Source organism: Balaenoptera ricei, chromosome 15 (genome assembly GCF_028023285.1).
Source record: "Balaenoptera ricei isolate mBalRic1 chromosome 15, mBalRic1.hap2, whole genome shotgun sequence".
Taxonomy (NCBI): Eukaryota; Metazoa; Chordata; class Mammalia; order Artiodactyla; family Balaenopteridae; genus Balaenoptera; species Balaenoptera ricei.
In genome coordinates, this window is record NC_082653.1 from 39,937,542 (window position 1) to 39,953,471 (window position 15,930).

Consider the following 15,930-nt stretch of genomic DNA (forward strand, 5'->3'; position numbering starts at 1 on the left):
GTAAATAGTGACAGTTTTATTTCTTCTTTTCCAATTTGTATTCCTTTTCTTTCTTTTTTTTCTCTGATAATCATGGCTAAGACTTCCAAAACTATGTTGAATAATAGTGGTGAGAGTGGACATCCTTGTCTTGTTCCTGATCTTAGAGAAAATGCTTTCAGTTTTTCACCATTGAGAATGATGTTTGCTGTGGGTTTGTCATATATGACCTTTATTATGTTGAGGTAGGTTCCCTCTTTGCCCACTTTCTGGAGCGTTTTTATCATAAATGGGTGTTGAATTTTGTCAAAAGCTTTTTCTGCATCTATTGAGATGCTCATGTGGTTTTTCTTCAATTTGTTACTATGGTGTATCACATTGATTGATTTGCATATATTGAAGAATCCTTGCATCCCTGGGATAAATCCCACTTGGTCATGGTGTATCATCCTTTTGATGTGTTGTTGGATTCTGTTTGCTAGTATTTTGTTGAGGATTTTTGCATCTATATTCACGAGTGATATTGGTCTGTAATTTTCTTTTTTTGTAGTATCTTTGGTTTTGTTATCAGGATAATGGTGGCCTCATAGAATGAGTTTGGGAGTGTTCCTTCCTCTGCAACTTTTTGGAAGAGTTTGAGAAGGATGGGTGTTAGCTCTTCTCTAACTGTTTGATAGAATTCATCTGTGAAGCCATCTGGTCCTGGACTTTTGTTTGTTGGATGATTTTTAATCACAGTTTCAATTTCAGTACTTGTGATTGGTCTGTTTATGTTTTCTGTTTATTCCTGCTGCTGTCTTGGAAGGTTATACCTTTCTAAGAATTTGTCCATTTCTTCTAGGTTTTCCATTTTATTGGCATAGAGTTGCTTGTAGTAGTCTTCTTAGGATGCTTTGTATTTCTGCAGTGTCTGTTGTAACTTTTCCTTTTTCATTTCTAATTTTATTGATTTGAGTCCTCTCCCTCATTTTCTTGATGAGTCTGACTAATGGTTTATCAATTTTGTTTATCTTCTCAAAGAACCAGCTTTTAGTTTTATTGATCTTTGCTATTGTTTTCTTTGTTTTTATTTCTGCTCTGATCTTTATGGTTTCTTTTCTTCTGCTAACAGGGTTTTGTTTGTTCTTCTTTCTCTAGTTCCTTGAGGTGTAAGGTTAGATTGTTTATTTGAGATGTTTGTTGTTTCTTGAGGTAAGATTGTATTGCTATAAACTTCCCTCTTAGAACTGCTTTTGCTGCGTCCCATAGGTTTTGGATCATTGTGTTTTCATTGTCATTTGCCTCTAGGTATTTTTTGATATCCTCTTTGATTTCTTCAGCGATCTCTTGGTTATTTAGTAACATATTGTTTTAGCCTCCATGTGTTTGTTTTTTACATTCTTTTCCCTTTAATTCATTTCTAATCTCATAGTATTGTGGTCAGAAAAGATGCTTGATATGATTTCAATTTTCTTAAATTTACTGAGGCTTGATTTGTGACCCAAGATGTGATCTATCCTGGAGAATGTTCCGTGCGCACTTGAGAAGAAAGTGTAATCTGCTGTTTTTGGATGGAATGTCATATAAATATCAAATCTATCTGGTCTGTTGTGTCATTTAAAGCTTGTGTTTCCTTATTAATTTTCTGTTTGGATGATCTGTCCATTGGTGTAAGTGAGGTGTTAAAGTCCCCCATTATTATTGTGTTACTGTCGATTTCCTCTTTTTTAGCTGTTAGCAGTTGCCTTATGTATTGAGGTGCTCTTATGTTGGGTGCATATATATTTATAATTGTTATATCTTCTTCTTGGATTGATCCCTTGATCCTTATGTAGTGTCCTTCTTTGTCTCTTGTAACATTCTTTATTTTAAAGTCTATTTTATCTGATATGAGTATAGCTACTCCAGCTTTCTTTTGATTTCCATTTGCATGGAATATCTTTTTCCATCCCCTAACTTTTAGTCTGTATGTATTCCTAGGTCTGAAGTGGGTCTCTTATAGACAGCATGTATAAGAGTCTTGTTTTTGTATCCATTCAGCAAGCCTGTGTCTTTTGGTTGGAGCATTTAATCCATTCACGTTTAAGGTAATTATCGATATGTATGTTCCTTTACCATTTTCTTAATTGTTTTGTGTTTGTTTTTGTAGGTCCTTTTCTTCTCTTGTGTTTCCCACTTAGAGAAGTTCCTTTAGCATTTGTTGTGGAGCTGGTTTGGTGGTGCTGAATTCTCTTAGCTTTTGCTTGTCTGTAAAGCTTTTGATTTCTCCATCAAATCTGAATGAGATATATGCCAGGTAGAGTAATCTTGGTTGTAGGTTCTTCCCTTTCATCACTTTAAATATATCCTGCCACTCCCTTCTGGCTTGTAGAGTTTCTCCTGAGAAATCAGCTGTTAACCTTGTGGGAGTTCCCTTGTATGTTATTTGTTGTTTTTCCCTTGCTGCTTTCAGTAATTTTTCTTTGTCTTTAATTTTTGCCATTTTGATTACTGTGTGCCTCGGCATGTTTCTCCTTGGGTTTATCCTGTATGGGACTCTCTGCGGTTCCTGGACTGGGTGGCTATTTCCTTTCCCGTGTTAGGGAAGTTTTCGAGTATAATCTCTTCAGATATTTTCCCGGGTTCTTGCTCTCTCTCTTCTTCTTTTGGGACTCCTATAATGCGAATGTTGTTGCATTTAATGTTGTCCCAGAGGTCTCTTAGGCTGTCTTCATTTTTTTTCATTCTTTTTTCTTTATTCTGTTCCACAGCAGTGAATTCCACCATTCTGTCTTCCAGGTCACTTCTTTGTTCTTCTGTGTCAGTTATTCTGCTATTGATTCCTTCTAGTGTATTTTTCATCAGTTATTGTATTGTTCCTCTCTGTTTGTTCTTTAATTCTTCTAGGCCTTTGTTAAACATTTCTTGCATCTTCTCATTCTTTGCCTCCATTCTTTTTCCAAGGTTCTGGATCATCTTCACTATCATTATTCTGAATTCTTTTTCTGGAAGGTTGCCTATCTCTACTTCGTTTAGTTGTTTTTCTGGGGTTTTATCTTGTTCCTTCATCTGGTACATAGCTCTCTGCCTTTTCATCTTGTCTATCTTTCTGTGAATGTGATTTGTGTTCCACAGGCTGCGGGATTGTAGTTCTTCTTGTTTCTGCTTTCTGCCCTCTCTGTATTTGTCCTTTGTTAGTGTGACGATTCATTCTTTAAGACTTACCACTGCTACAATTTATTTTATTGTGAACTCGAAACAGTCAGTAGTGTTGGCCAAGACTGAATGGAAAGCATTGACCTGCCTTTCTGCTGCTGAATTGCAAAATATCCCTTAGTTTAGGTTGTTAATGGATAGCCCAGTTGGAAAACACACCTTGTTTTTTTTAGTTCTACAGCTGGGCTGAGGACCTGTGTAAGTATTTGTTTTCATTGTGAAGATTTTTTTTATTTAATTGCCACCTTGTATTATCCAGTTTTTCGGAAGTGGTGATCTTGCCTACCCAGCACCAGCAAACACATGTACTGTGTAGTGAGGGACTGAGTTTGGCCTTCAGGCATTGCACTGTAGGTCTCTTGAAAGACAGGGCTCACATCTAGACCGCCACCTATTTTCATACCTTTGTTCATGGGACGTGTAGTGGAAAGTCAAGTGTAATAGTCAAACTGCACTTAGATGTGTTTTGGGGGGCTTACTGGGGAATCACCTACATTCCTAGGAGGTCTAGAAAATGCTAAAATTCTTAACTAGGGTTCAGCAGGCCTCTCTTCTTAAAATAATCTTACTGTCCACATTAAAAATGTGAGAAGGGACCCAGAAGCACCTCCCACTCCAGGTGCAGATTCAGATGCCAAACCCGCTGTTCTAGCTGTTGCTTCCTCTTTTGCATAGTGCTTCCCCCCACCCCCATGTAAGACACCCACCCAGGCAGGGGTGCATCCCAGAGTGCTCCCTCCCTGTTCCTGGTTTCTTCCCTCACCCCTCCTATAGCCTCACGAGATGAGGTGAGTAGGAGCTAGAAGCTGGCCTGGCTGCTGGAAAGGGAAGGGCAGTCACCCGCACTCCCTATCAGTCTCTCTGCAGACTCCCCACACCTCCCCTGAAGGATTTCAGCACATATTTCAGTAAATGCTGTAGAATATCTTTACAGGAATTAATAGATTTTCTAGTTAATTTAACAGTATTCAACAAGTATTTCTTTGGGACTTATGGGATCAGCCCATGCTTACCTGAAATTCTGGATTACTTTATTATCTGCTTTCTCCTGTCACTGCCGTGAAAGACTCCTCAAAATGCCAAAATCAATCCTGAACTCTGGGCCAGCATACAGCTCCCGACACATTCTCAAAGTCATCACCAGCCAGTGTTGTGCTCAACCAGGTGGGTGTTTGTTAGGGATGTCAATACCTAATGGTGTTTGGGTTGGGTTATAGGAAAATCAGATGCTTGAGGTCAGATCAACCAGTATTTTGATTTTACAGTCTTTATATAATAATGTATAATTACTGAATGTAAGGTAACTAGGAGGATCACAATCCTCCTAACGTGCACAGCCTCTAAAATTGTTTCAAGAATGAAGCTGAGGAGGTGTTTGAACACCAGCTTTTTAAGAAAAGGCAATTTTTAGGGCTTCCCTGGTGGTGCAGTGGTTAAGAATCCACCTGCCAATGCAGGGGACACAGGTTCAAGCCCTGGTCCGGGAAGATCCCACATGCTGCGGAGCAACTAAGCCCTTGTGCCACAACTACTGAGCCTGTGCTCTAGAACCTGTGAACCACAACTGCTGAGCCCATGTGCCACAACTACTGAAGCCTGCACGCCTAGAGCCCATGCTCTGCAACAAGAGAAGCTACCTCAATGAGAAGCCTGCACGCTGCAATGAAGAGGAGGCCCCACTCGCCGCAACTAGAGAAAGCCCGCACGCAACAACAAAGACCCAACACAGCCAAAAATAAATAAATAATTTTTTTAAAGCAATTTTTAAATGAAAAGTCACTGCTGTATTAGCTCCTTGACTGCTGTTATTTTCTTTTAAGTTTTTTTTTTAAATTAATTAATTAATTTGTTTATTTTTGGTTGCGTTGGGTCTTTGTTGCTGTGCACGGGCTTTCTCTGGTTGCAGAGAGCGGGGGCTACTCTTTGTTGCAGCGTGCAGGCTTTTCATTGCAGTGGCTTCTCGTTGCGGAGCACGGGCTCTAGGCATGCGGGCTTCAATAGTTGTGGCACGTGGGCTCAGTAGTTGTGGCGTGCAGGCTCAGTAGTTGTGGCACACGGGCTAAGTTGCTCCACGGCATGTAGGATCTTCCTGGACCAGGGCTCAAACCCACATGGCCCTGCATTGGCCGGCGGATTTGTAACCACTTGTGTCACCAGGGAAGCCCCAACTGCTGTTAATTTTTTGTGTCAGAGATTGTCATTTTCTCATGTCCTCCATTCTGTCTACCTAATGTGCAAAAAAATGGTTGAGAATTATGCTCCGAGAATTAATTATTATTTTCTAGTAGAGTAGAACCAAAAAGCAGGTATGTTTAAAAACCTGGCCCTGATCACTTAGTTTGTTTTTTTTTTTTAAAGGATCTTCTTTGAAAACCTTTAGTAGCTTACCACAATCACACTTAAAATAAAATCCCAACTCCTTATGATGCCAGGTGAGGCATCAGTGTTTCTTATACTTTTTGACCTCAGGACTCTTATACTCTTGAATATTTCAAGAAACCCAAAGAGCTTTTGTTTATAGGGGTTATCTCTATTAATATTTACTGGAATAGAAGTGAAAACAAAGAAAAAAATTTAGTATTTACTAATTTGTTTAAAAAATAAATGTTTTGATTGAAGCTTATGAAGAAAATCTGGCCTCATACAGATATATAGCTGGAAAAGGAAGGAGTATTTTAATAGTCTTTTCAGATAATGGTGGATATTCTATGATAACCTCAACAAAACTTGGATAGTAATTTCTTAAAGGTTGATTGCTATGTGGAATCTAAAACTGTCAGTGAACTTTTTGTATTCCTGTTATACTAAAATCCATTGATCTGTCATGTACTTTGAATGGACCTTTTACCAATATGCATGATTCTGTAATGTAATAACATTGTTATCAGAAAACATTGGTTCACTGAGTTATGCAAATCTTTAAAATGTTGACATGTTTCATTATACAATATAAAAAATTACATTTACCTGATGTCACCCGTGTTAATCAGAAACAGTCTTTAAGAAGTCTTTACCAGTCTTGGGAAGCTATCAAGCTCATGGTGGCATAATCAAGATTTCCAAAATTCTAACTTTTGCGTTTTTATTGGCAATAAATAGTCAGTTGTCCTTGAAGTGACAGGCTCATTTCATTCATTTGTGAGAAAATGTCTGCTAAATACCTAAGTGTGAATAAGCATACTTTGCATATTTTCTCAAGTGCAGTGGTGTTCCATGAAAAAATAGGCTGGTTCAGCTCTCACACAAACAGTTGCACAAGTATTTTTTTCTCAAGGCAACCGTTCTATTTCAGTTTTACCAGAAGTGCTTTAAGCATACTTCCCATTTCATCACATAGAATATTAAGAAAATGTATACTCAAGGGCTGAGATTTAATAAAATCAATAGTTTTTACTACTGCATCTCATAGAGATTCCCCAATGAAATAATACATGGATCATGGCAAAGGAATGCACAGTAGCTAATCTGCATTCACACAAGCTGTTTCATCACTGTTCCTAAATCCCCCTGCCCCCCCCTCCCCCGCCCCCAGGTGTGGGTGGGGAGGCATAGGGAAGGCAAGGCCACTTGACAGGTCCTTCAGTGCTGTTCACTTTGGCTGCTTAGGGTCCACTGGAGTGACTGTCCAGGCTTAGGAACCAGCAGCTTCAATTGTGAAAAGGCAAGAGTCCCAGAGCCTGACTGTGGACCAGTCCTTATCTGTTTAAGGCTCCCTTTTCTGTTTGGAGCCGATGGCTCTCCCATGATGGCTTTTGGTGATGTGTCACCACTGCCAGATGCCACAGAGCGGTTTCAGAGGGCCTCAGCCACCGCATCTACTTCAAGTACCTTCTGAACCAGTGCAATTCAGAACTGCTTAAAATACTTAACACATTAAGACACACACACTTTAACCAACAGGCGCAAAACAGTGTGTACTTCATCCCACCTTCCAAAAAATGTGCTTTTATAACCAGTTGAACTCGTTATTTAGAAATTCAAGCTATATTTTTTGCCAACACACAATTCAATCCGTTACCTTTTAACAATTTGTTTACATTATCAACCCTACTAATGATTTTAAAAATCATTGCTGCTGGTAAGTTTCCTTTCATAAACACACCAACGCAGCAAGAGACTTTGCAGCCATGGCTAGGGTATTCAGCTCCTCCACTATTGATATGACCATTTCCATTTGTGCTTACTCCAGTAATGTAAGATGATATATAGACCGAAGTTGAGAATTCTTTATTTTGGGGGAAGAAAAATAAAACATGTGATTACTTAACACTCCAGTTCTTCTTAGTAAAGTGTTTCACCGAGACACACCCGTGTTAAGAAGTGCATTTTTCTGCTTGTGCTTGTGCTCTGCAGTAATCTGAAATGTGACATTGCCCATCTCTAGCAGTGTGGTTTGTTTGCCGGGTAGGGGTGAGTTTCTAGACTATTCATACACTCAGTCCTGAACACACAGGTGTGTTTTATTACTTTGTTTGAAGATTGGGTGTGTCTAATGTAGTAGAAATTCTTGCATTCAGTGTTAAGTACAGACGAAACACGTTTCAAAGCCACATTTAAAAGTCTTCTTAATTATCCATTTTTTAAGATTATTCATATGACTGCTTTCCTCCTTTCAAGTGAATTGCTGAGAATTTATTATCCTTTCTAGTTCATTAAATCAGAAAATTCTCTACTGGTGCTATAAATAAATACACCAGGCCATGAATTGAGACCAGTTGATAAAGGCAGCTTTGTCCTGGGTACCTGAGTCTTGCTCCTCATTAGCCCATACTTCTCTCTGACTATGTGAATATCTGTAGTACATTAAATTTTAGACTCTAATGAAGCAAAGCCTTGCTCTGAGCACATATGGGGACTTGCTTTAAGTCGTGCTTCAGTATTTTCAGTTGGACTAGATGCTAGATGGATGCAATGTTATAAAACCACATTTGTGCTTAGACATGTTCAGGAAGCCTCAGGACACAGTTCACAGATGTCTCAGTTCTTTACCACTGTACCTCGTGTAAACCTGCATCTCGGACGGCTGGAAACTTGACAGCCCTCGGTTTCAGACCATGTCAGCCCAGGACCATTTGCACTCCACAATGCAATCTAAGGTTCTAGATGGACTTATATAAGTGCTGGACTTGATCGTTCCTGTTACAGAATGATTGTAAGCCAGGTGTGAGTGTGGTGCTTTTAGCTCTTGTTGGGAGGCATGGAGATGAGGCCCTCGGAGAACTCACCTAGTCAAACCACTTAAGGCAGGATGAAATGTGAGAAAGTGCGGCGTGGAGAGGCTGGGAACCTTCCTTGTTGAGGTGTCTGTGGACTGCATTGTGAAGGATGGGTAGGCTTCCGACAGGTGAGCTCTAAGGAAGAGAGGGCAGGGAGGATGGCAGGAAGCAGTGGGCTCATTCCAGTTCAGGAATAGTCTTGTTTGCAAAGTGAGTGAATGAGGAGGACAAGTCACAGGGCTTGGAGTCAGGTCATGGAGATCCAGAATGCACTGCAAACTGTGTGGCTTCCTCTCACTGAGAAAGGTGAGACAGAATTTCTTCTTTTTTTTTCTGGATAGATGCTTGGTCTGCACTCCTAGCATGCTGAAGCGACAGGTGAGACCATCCTCCTTTCACATGGTAACCTCTTTAGGAAGAGCAGCACAGAGTAGTTGGTTAAGACTTGGCCACATGCTGGGACTTGCCTGGTGGCGCAGTGGTTAAGAATCCGCCTGCCAATGCAGGAGACACGGGTTCGAGCCCTGGCCTGGGAAGATCCCACATGCCTCGGAGCAACTAAGCCCGTGTGCCACAACTACTGAGCCTGCGCTCTAGAGCGCGAGCCACAGCTACTGAAACCCGCACTCCTAGAGCCCGTGCTCCGCAACAAGAGAAGCCACCATAATGAGAAGCCCACGCACCGCAGCGAAGAGTAGCCCCCGCTCGTCGCAACTAGAGAAAGCCCGCGTGCAGCAATGAAGACCTGACGCAGCCAAAAATAAATGAATTAATTAACTAATTAATTAATTTTAAAAACTTGGCCACATGCCACTTAATAAATACCCCTTTTCATTTCCTTTTTATGCCATATTTTAAATTTTATGAGAGAGTATTACATTAAACAAATACTGGCATCAACCAGGTCTACTGTACTGAAGTCTCAGTGGATCATGGCATCCCTACAACTGGCTAGTAAAATGCTTATGCAGAGCCCTGACTCCTGTAAATTTTGATCACCCTTTTCAGAGACTGTCAACTCTTCCTTGGTTTGGTTCCAGTCATCATCAATACTGTGGATCTTGTATGAGTCTATGCAGTTCTTGGCTGTGGTAAAATCATTGCTTCTCTGAGTGTTACTTAAAAAATTTGGAGCACTAATAGTTGAGTGGCCACTTTTCGAAGATATATTTTTGACTCGAATGCTTTTAATCTGCTCATTATACTTAGGTACACATGTAAATACTGTCTACCTATTGTTGTGTGATGCAGAGATTGGGGAAACCCAAATTTGAGAACATATTTTCACGAGTAGTCTTGACTTTCTAAATGAAACTTACTTGAGCATTATTTTATGAGCAACTAAATTTTATACTATACCTCTGGGCAGTTGTACTGACCTACTTCTATAGTAGCTCTTAATTAAAAACAAAAACAAAAACAAGCTTGCTAAATATATTATTAGAATTGAATTTTTGTTTAAAGTACCTTATTTTCTTAGTTCTGACACATGCAATGAAACTATGTATAGAAACCCCTCAACTTTTATTCTGATTAGAACAGCATGAGAGATAGAAGCAACAAGGGGTACTTTATTGGTGCCAAATAATTATTTCCTGCAGCAAATGGTGGTCGTCTCTGAATGTTACTTGGTGTTGATATAGTTAAGGGTTTTGCCAACACTTACAGTACAGTGTGCCTTTATATTGTGTCCTTCACAACAGTCATGGGGAATTGTAGACTTTAAAGCTAATTAAAAGAAAGTAGCGTAAAACATATTTTTTTTATTTGGACTTAGAACAGATTTTACTTTGAGTTTTTGCCAGAAGCTGGTTTCTATAATAACCCTCCATCACAGGCTTCTAATTCTACTTGGATTTTTTTGTTAGAACACATTTTTGTGACTCAGTTTAGAAATGTATGTGCTTTTTTCATTTTCATTTGGTGGTCTCTACTCTAGAAAGGATATATTAAAAATTGGGTTTGACGATGCCTGGTAATTTCAGATGTGTTTGTGTTTTCCTGTAGCACAATTTCTCTCAGTATAGCAGATCTCTTATTTTTAGATCTTGTATTGTTTGCTTAAAATAACTATATTTCATTCTAGTCACATACATTGTAAAAATGAAGGAAGGCATTTCATTAAATAGTAATTAACTGAGGCTCTTGTGGATACGTGTATGGTGATAGTCAAAACACAAAATTGGTAACTTGTCTTTTCTATGTGACTTTGCAAAAATAGGAAATGAAAGTTTTTTGGTTTTTGGTTTTTTCTCGCCTTTAACAAAACTATCCTACTGATTTTACAGTGATAAAAATTTTTAATCTAAGATAATTTATATCGTTCCTTCAGGTGTTTTGGGGGGCTGTACTATGTTGAGGGAGAGGAGAGCAGTGCTCATTTCTAAGTGCCCCAGCGTGACTGAGGGCAAAGGCACAGTGAAGTGACTTGTGTTTGGGAATCTTGTTTTATCTTGCAGAGCTTTTTCACTAAGTTGTGAATGTTGGGGAAATTGGTTTGTTACATCTACCCTGTTAATAAACAGGACTGATATAGAATGGTTTGAAGGTTGGTTTGAAGGTTGTCAGGATTTTTTCTTCCTGTTCCATGTGCTCATTGGAAAAGTGTGATTTTGTCAAATAAAGCCAGGCATTCTTTGGTTAAGTACATAAGTGAAGAGGGCCTTTGAATTTTAATGATCTGAGTGTAGAGATGATTTTGGTTATTATCTTCGTAATATCAGAAAAAAATATACTAGGCAAAGTAAAAAATATCTATGAAAAATATTTTTTATTTGACTAAAACATATTTTCCTCCTCTGTCAACTAAAGCCAACAGCCGACCTGGAAAAAAAACGCAGCTGTGGTCAGGCAGAGTCGTACTTTCCAGAATTTCCAATAGGTTTAATGTCCCCTGTTGGGTCAGAACAGCCCCCCTTCGGGCCTTCTCAGAAGAGACCTCCTGAGGCCTGATTTTACTTTTCTTTGGATAAATTGTTTTCAAGTACCTAGGAGAAAGTCATACATATAATGGGATCATTGTAATATAATAATATTTCTCCCTCTTAAAACTAATATTTTAATATTGATTCTATTTGTTTGAAAATTACTAATAATTTCAAACGAGTCATTTAGCTCCAGGTTTAACCTGTGTATCACATTGTTGTAGGTTAATCTTTGATTGATTGATTGATAAAATATCTTTAGCAAATATTACCCAGAGAGTTAATAGGCTTCTATTAATGAGTTTTATGTACATGTATAGTTGTGTGCCATGAGAATTTAGTAGAAATGCATTGTATTAATTCTGAAACTCTTACCAGTCCTGGCAATGGAAATTCACATTTTGGAATTTCTGTGTAGACTTTTTACCATATCATCGGTTGTCATAGTAGCAGTCTCAGTTGAGAATTGTGATTATATACTTTATCAAATGACTAGTTAATGAAAGCTCAATTATTCTGATGTAGTTCAGCCAGAATTCTGAGCCGGCATCTTGCCTGGTTAGGGGAGTAATTAACCAACCTAAAGAAGAGAGCCCTTTTTTTCTGTTGAGTTATATATATTTTACCTTATTTCACTGATTGTAAGGTGCCATCAGTTGTAAGGTATGCCTTTATTTTATGTACCAACAAGAAAGGGGAGGAACCTAAAGTTATGCTCATAAAATGCCATCAATTATAAGATTCAGCCCAATTTCAGAGATGTTAAAATGTTGCAGTGGGGGAGAAAAAGGAATCTTATAACCAATAAAATGTGGCACATGTCTATATATACATACATAGAGTTTTAGTTGGGTTTTGGTTATAATCATAATATTAAAATATAAAGAAAATTATATTAAATAAGTCATTATTTCTGCCAAACATTATACAGATTCTTTAGTTCTAGAAATCTAGAATTGGAAACGATAAGAGAGATATTGTGTAGTCAACAACTTTTACACACAAGGAAACTTAACATGAGATCACTCAGAGTATATAAAAATTAGCAATTGATTATCTTGTTTACTAAAGGATCTTAAACTTTACGAAAGACTTTATAATATTTTTTTAAATACCTATCATTAGAGTATCTCATATGATATATTTTATATGTTCCTTTCAAGATCACCTCATTTAACATATGATAGAGAATGATTTGGCATTTAGATGAGTTGTTTAATAGTCCAAACGAGGTACCCATAGACATAGCTATAATCATCAAATATCATGTTAACTGCTACATGAAATTTTAAAAGAATCGTTGTTCCTGCCTTCAAAGAATTGTCACATTCTACCTTTGGGCATTTTTTCCAAATTTAATGTACAATTTTAAGGTTAACTGGAACTTTGTGTGGTGAATAGGAAATACTTAGTGAAACAGCCCATGAGCCTCATCCCTCCAGCCACACAGAGGCATGCCTTGCCCAAGTGTTTGTCTTAGTTATCATCACCCTTGGTGCTAGAATTCAAATTGGGTCATTGTTGAGAGGCCAAATTGAGTTGCTAGTGTAGACATTGCTGGGTGGCTCTGGACTGCTTGCCGCTTTGGGCTCTCTCAGGAGGTGGGTACAGCTGGGTATCCACCAACAGGTGGTCTTGAAGTCCAGTGGACACCCAGCCTGGAGTGTGGGTTCCAGGTGCACAATTGGACGTTGTGTGGGACCTGATCACAATGCACGACAGAGATCTTGGTTATTGAACCTCACCTGCAAAATCCGAACAAGAGCCACAGCAAACCGGGGCATGCTTGGTGGGGCTGGAGCAAGCCTGCAGATGGATGAAATGTCAGTAGCTGTAAGCCAGGAAGATTAGGAGGGCAGGGAGCCAGATGAATCTTTGGGTTTTTGTGTTTTGGAAAGTTGTATCACAAATATTTCCTGCTTTGGGTACAATTGTTACTAATAGTGGAAGTTTACCTTTGCAGAGTGTTTTCAACTTTTATCAAAGTGCTTTCACAAACATGTCATCTTGCCTTCAGGAGAAACCTGAAAGGGATGAGCTAGGTAGAATCACCCCATTTGGCAGATGAGTAGAATGAGGTTTACAGATTCTAAGTAACTAACCCTAAGTTCGCTAGTTATTGGCTCTTTTTGTTTTTCACTATACGGTGCCGCCCAATGCTTGACTGTATTTATTTCCAAATTTAACATGCATATAGTCTGTTTTCCAGCAACTGTTGCTATCTTTAGGGATTGCCACCATTTTGTCACTTATATTTTATACCTCCCAAATCACAAACATAACTTTTGCTCAGTACTGAAGAGAAAGATAAGCAAAACCAAAACACTGTTCCATCATAATTTATCAGGTTATATTACTCTCCTCTGTTAGGTTCTGGAGGTGTCCACACTGTAGCTGTTTAGGTGTCTTGTAGTAAACCAAATACAAGTCCAGACAAGGAGTGCAGGGTTAGAGCAAGTTAAACAAGAGTTGCCAGCGTTGTTAGTAGTTGACATCGCATTTGTTGGTGTTAACCGTGAATGGCTGGTTTTCTAATTTTCCTTTCACTGGAGAGACTCTTCTGTTTCTGAGCGGCTTCCTCATGGCTGCTGCGCTCCTGTGTTCCTTCCTGTTACAGTTCCTCTCCATTTCTTCCCAGAAAGTGTCCCTCTCTCATTCTTCCAGCAGTTGCTTCCTGCAGGGTACAGAGTATATATATGTTCACGGTTTTCATAACTGTAAATTCGGACATGTGTTTTTCTTTTAAAGTAGATTAGAAATATGAAGATAAAGCATTACATAAGATTGTGGGGTGATTACTGTGGGTGAAAATTAGAGCGAGTGGAACAGACACAATTAAGCAAGCAGTCAGGAAATCTGCGCTCCAGTCTAGACATTGCCCCACAACCTAACTGTGGACTTTTCACAAATCCCGTAATCTTCTGGACCCCTAGTTACCTTATCTGTGGGACAGAGTTGCATTAAATGATTTCTATAGTCCCTTTTAGTTCCAAACCTTACTCAAGTCCCCAAACTGAATAAACAAGATTCTGTAATACCAAATAAAGACCGGATGTCTGGCAAACCTTCCAGTGGTGAAGAGGATGATCTAAGTGAGCTTAATTCTGTGCATAATTTTATTATTATCGGGAATTGAATGGGAAGAGATAAAGATGATTGAACTTTCCGGCAGTTATAAAATTATCTGAAATCCACTGCTATTAGCTAACCTTTTCAGCTTGGTTCCTAATCTTGCTCACCATTGCATGCCCGACACCTAATACACTGCGTGATCAGCATGTTTGTATTTTGAGAATACTTTCATAAAAGATTGATGGGCTTCTTGACTTCACCTATTTATTTACTTTATGAGGGCAAATTAACCATGTCTCATAACAGCTTTAAAATTCAGGACGTGTAGGAACAAGTGGTATGCTAGTCAGAAAGAAATTTTAGAGGTGAAATTTGACAGTAGATACCAGGCTGGTATTCTTTATTCTTCAACCCAGTGGGTGATGTTTATGGGTTACGGATTCAATAGATGGGATTTTAACTATTTATATTCAATTTCAAGGGGGGGAAAGAAGCCATAATTTGTGTTTAATGAGATAGACTATAGAAATGAAAGCAGAAAATAAAGTGATACGATGAATATTTTGACGATTCAAATTAATCTGCGATTTCCATAACATTTTATTATGTTCTGCATCATGAGTTACTCTGAAAGACAGATATGGCTTCTCTTTCCAGAAAAATAAATGCAAACTCCCAATTTTGCATGTGATTTGAGGGGTTTGTTTCATGGGCTCCATTAAGTTGATGCAGCCTTGCCTTCTTCCTTGTCTGGTGGCCCCTAGTCCAAATTCCTGATAGGAAAGCACCCTGGGATGTTAAGCCTTAAAAGTCCTTGGAAATAATCTAGACCAGTGTTACTTAAACTGTGGTCATGAAATCAATGGACTGTATCAAAACCAACATTAAAAAGAAAAGAATAAAACAGAAAATATCGGAGTGTTTCATAACATGCTAAGCATAAGTTTTGTTTTGTGACCTTCTTTCCATTTGTATATAGATATATGTGTTTATGTGTGTTAGTACCGGGTCTGAATACAAAATGGATTTCTTGCTGTGGATTGAGGGTAAAGTTTGAGAAACACTCATCAATTCTGGATGAACCTCTTCATTGTGTAGGCGCTCTAAAGGCTAAATGATTTGTCCCGACACTCTCCCTCCCTCCCCCTCCCAACACACACACAGCTCTTTAATTTTTAGTGGCTGAGCCAGGACTGAACCAGACTATTTGATTGCAAATTGTGCTGTACCACAGTGCTAATTTTTTGAAATAGAATTTGAAGTAGATTATTTTAAAATATTAGGTGGTTCATCTGTTTCACACTTGGCATTTTTTAATCCTTTATTTTTCCCACTAATTGTCTCTGTCACTGCCCTTTAAAATAATTTGGGCTTGAGCTTCTTTTCCTGAGAATTGAAAAATATTTGGGGACCTCTCAGTTGGCTGTCTACACATCTGAATCATAGAATTTGACACTTAGGGGCTAATCAGGATTTCAGAACAAGACATGAAGGTTCAAAATTAAATTATTTTGAATTATTTGTCCATTCACTTGAAATGAATGTGAAACGTGGCTCCAGATGTT

The 15,930-nt window shown here is 38.7% G+C and overlaps 1 protein-coding gene across 6 annotated transcripts in view; it reads left to right on the top strand.

Annotated features, from left to right (window-relative positions):
• The window catches only part of BTBD3 (BTB domain containing 3), a 39,669-nt gene that overhangs the window by 11,807 nt on the left and 11,932 nt on the right, over positions 1-15,930 (top strand). For 2 of the 6 annotated variants that reach the window (XM_059897635.1, XM_059897634.1), the window contains exon 2: positions 4,220-4,317. The exons of the other annotated variants lie outside the window; for them this stretch is intronic. In XM_059897635.1, coding sequence (XP_059753618.1) covers positions 4,230-4,317 — 88 coding nt within the window. In that variant the 5' untranslated portion in view covers positions 4,220-4,229. The remainder of the gene's footprint in view (positions 1-4,219; positions 4,318-15,930) is intronic. 6 annotated transcript variants of the gene reach the window in all.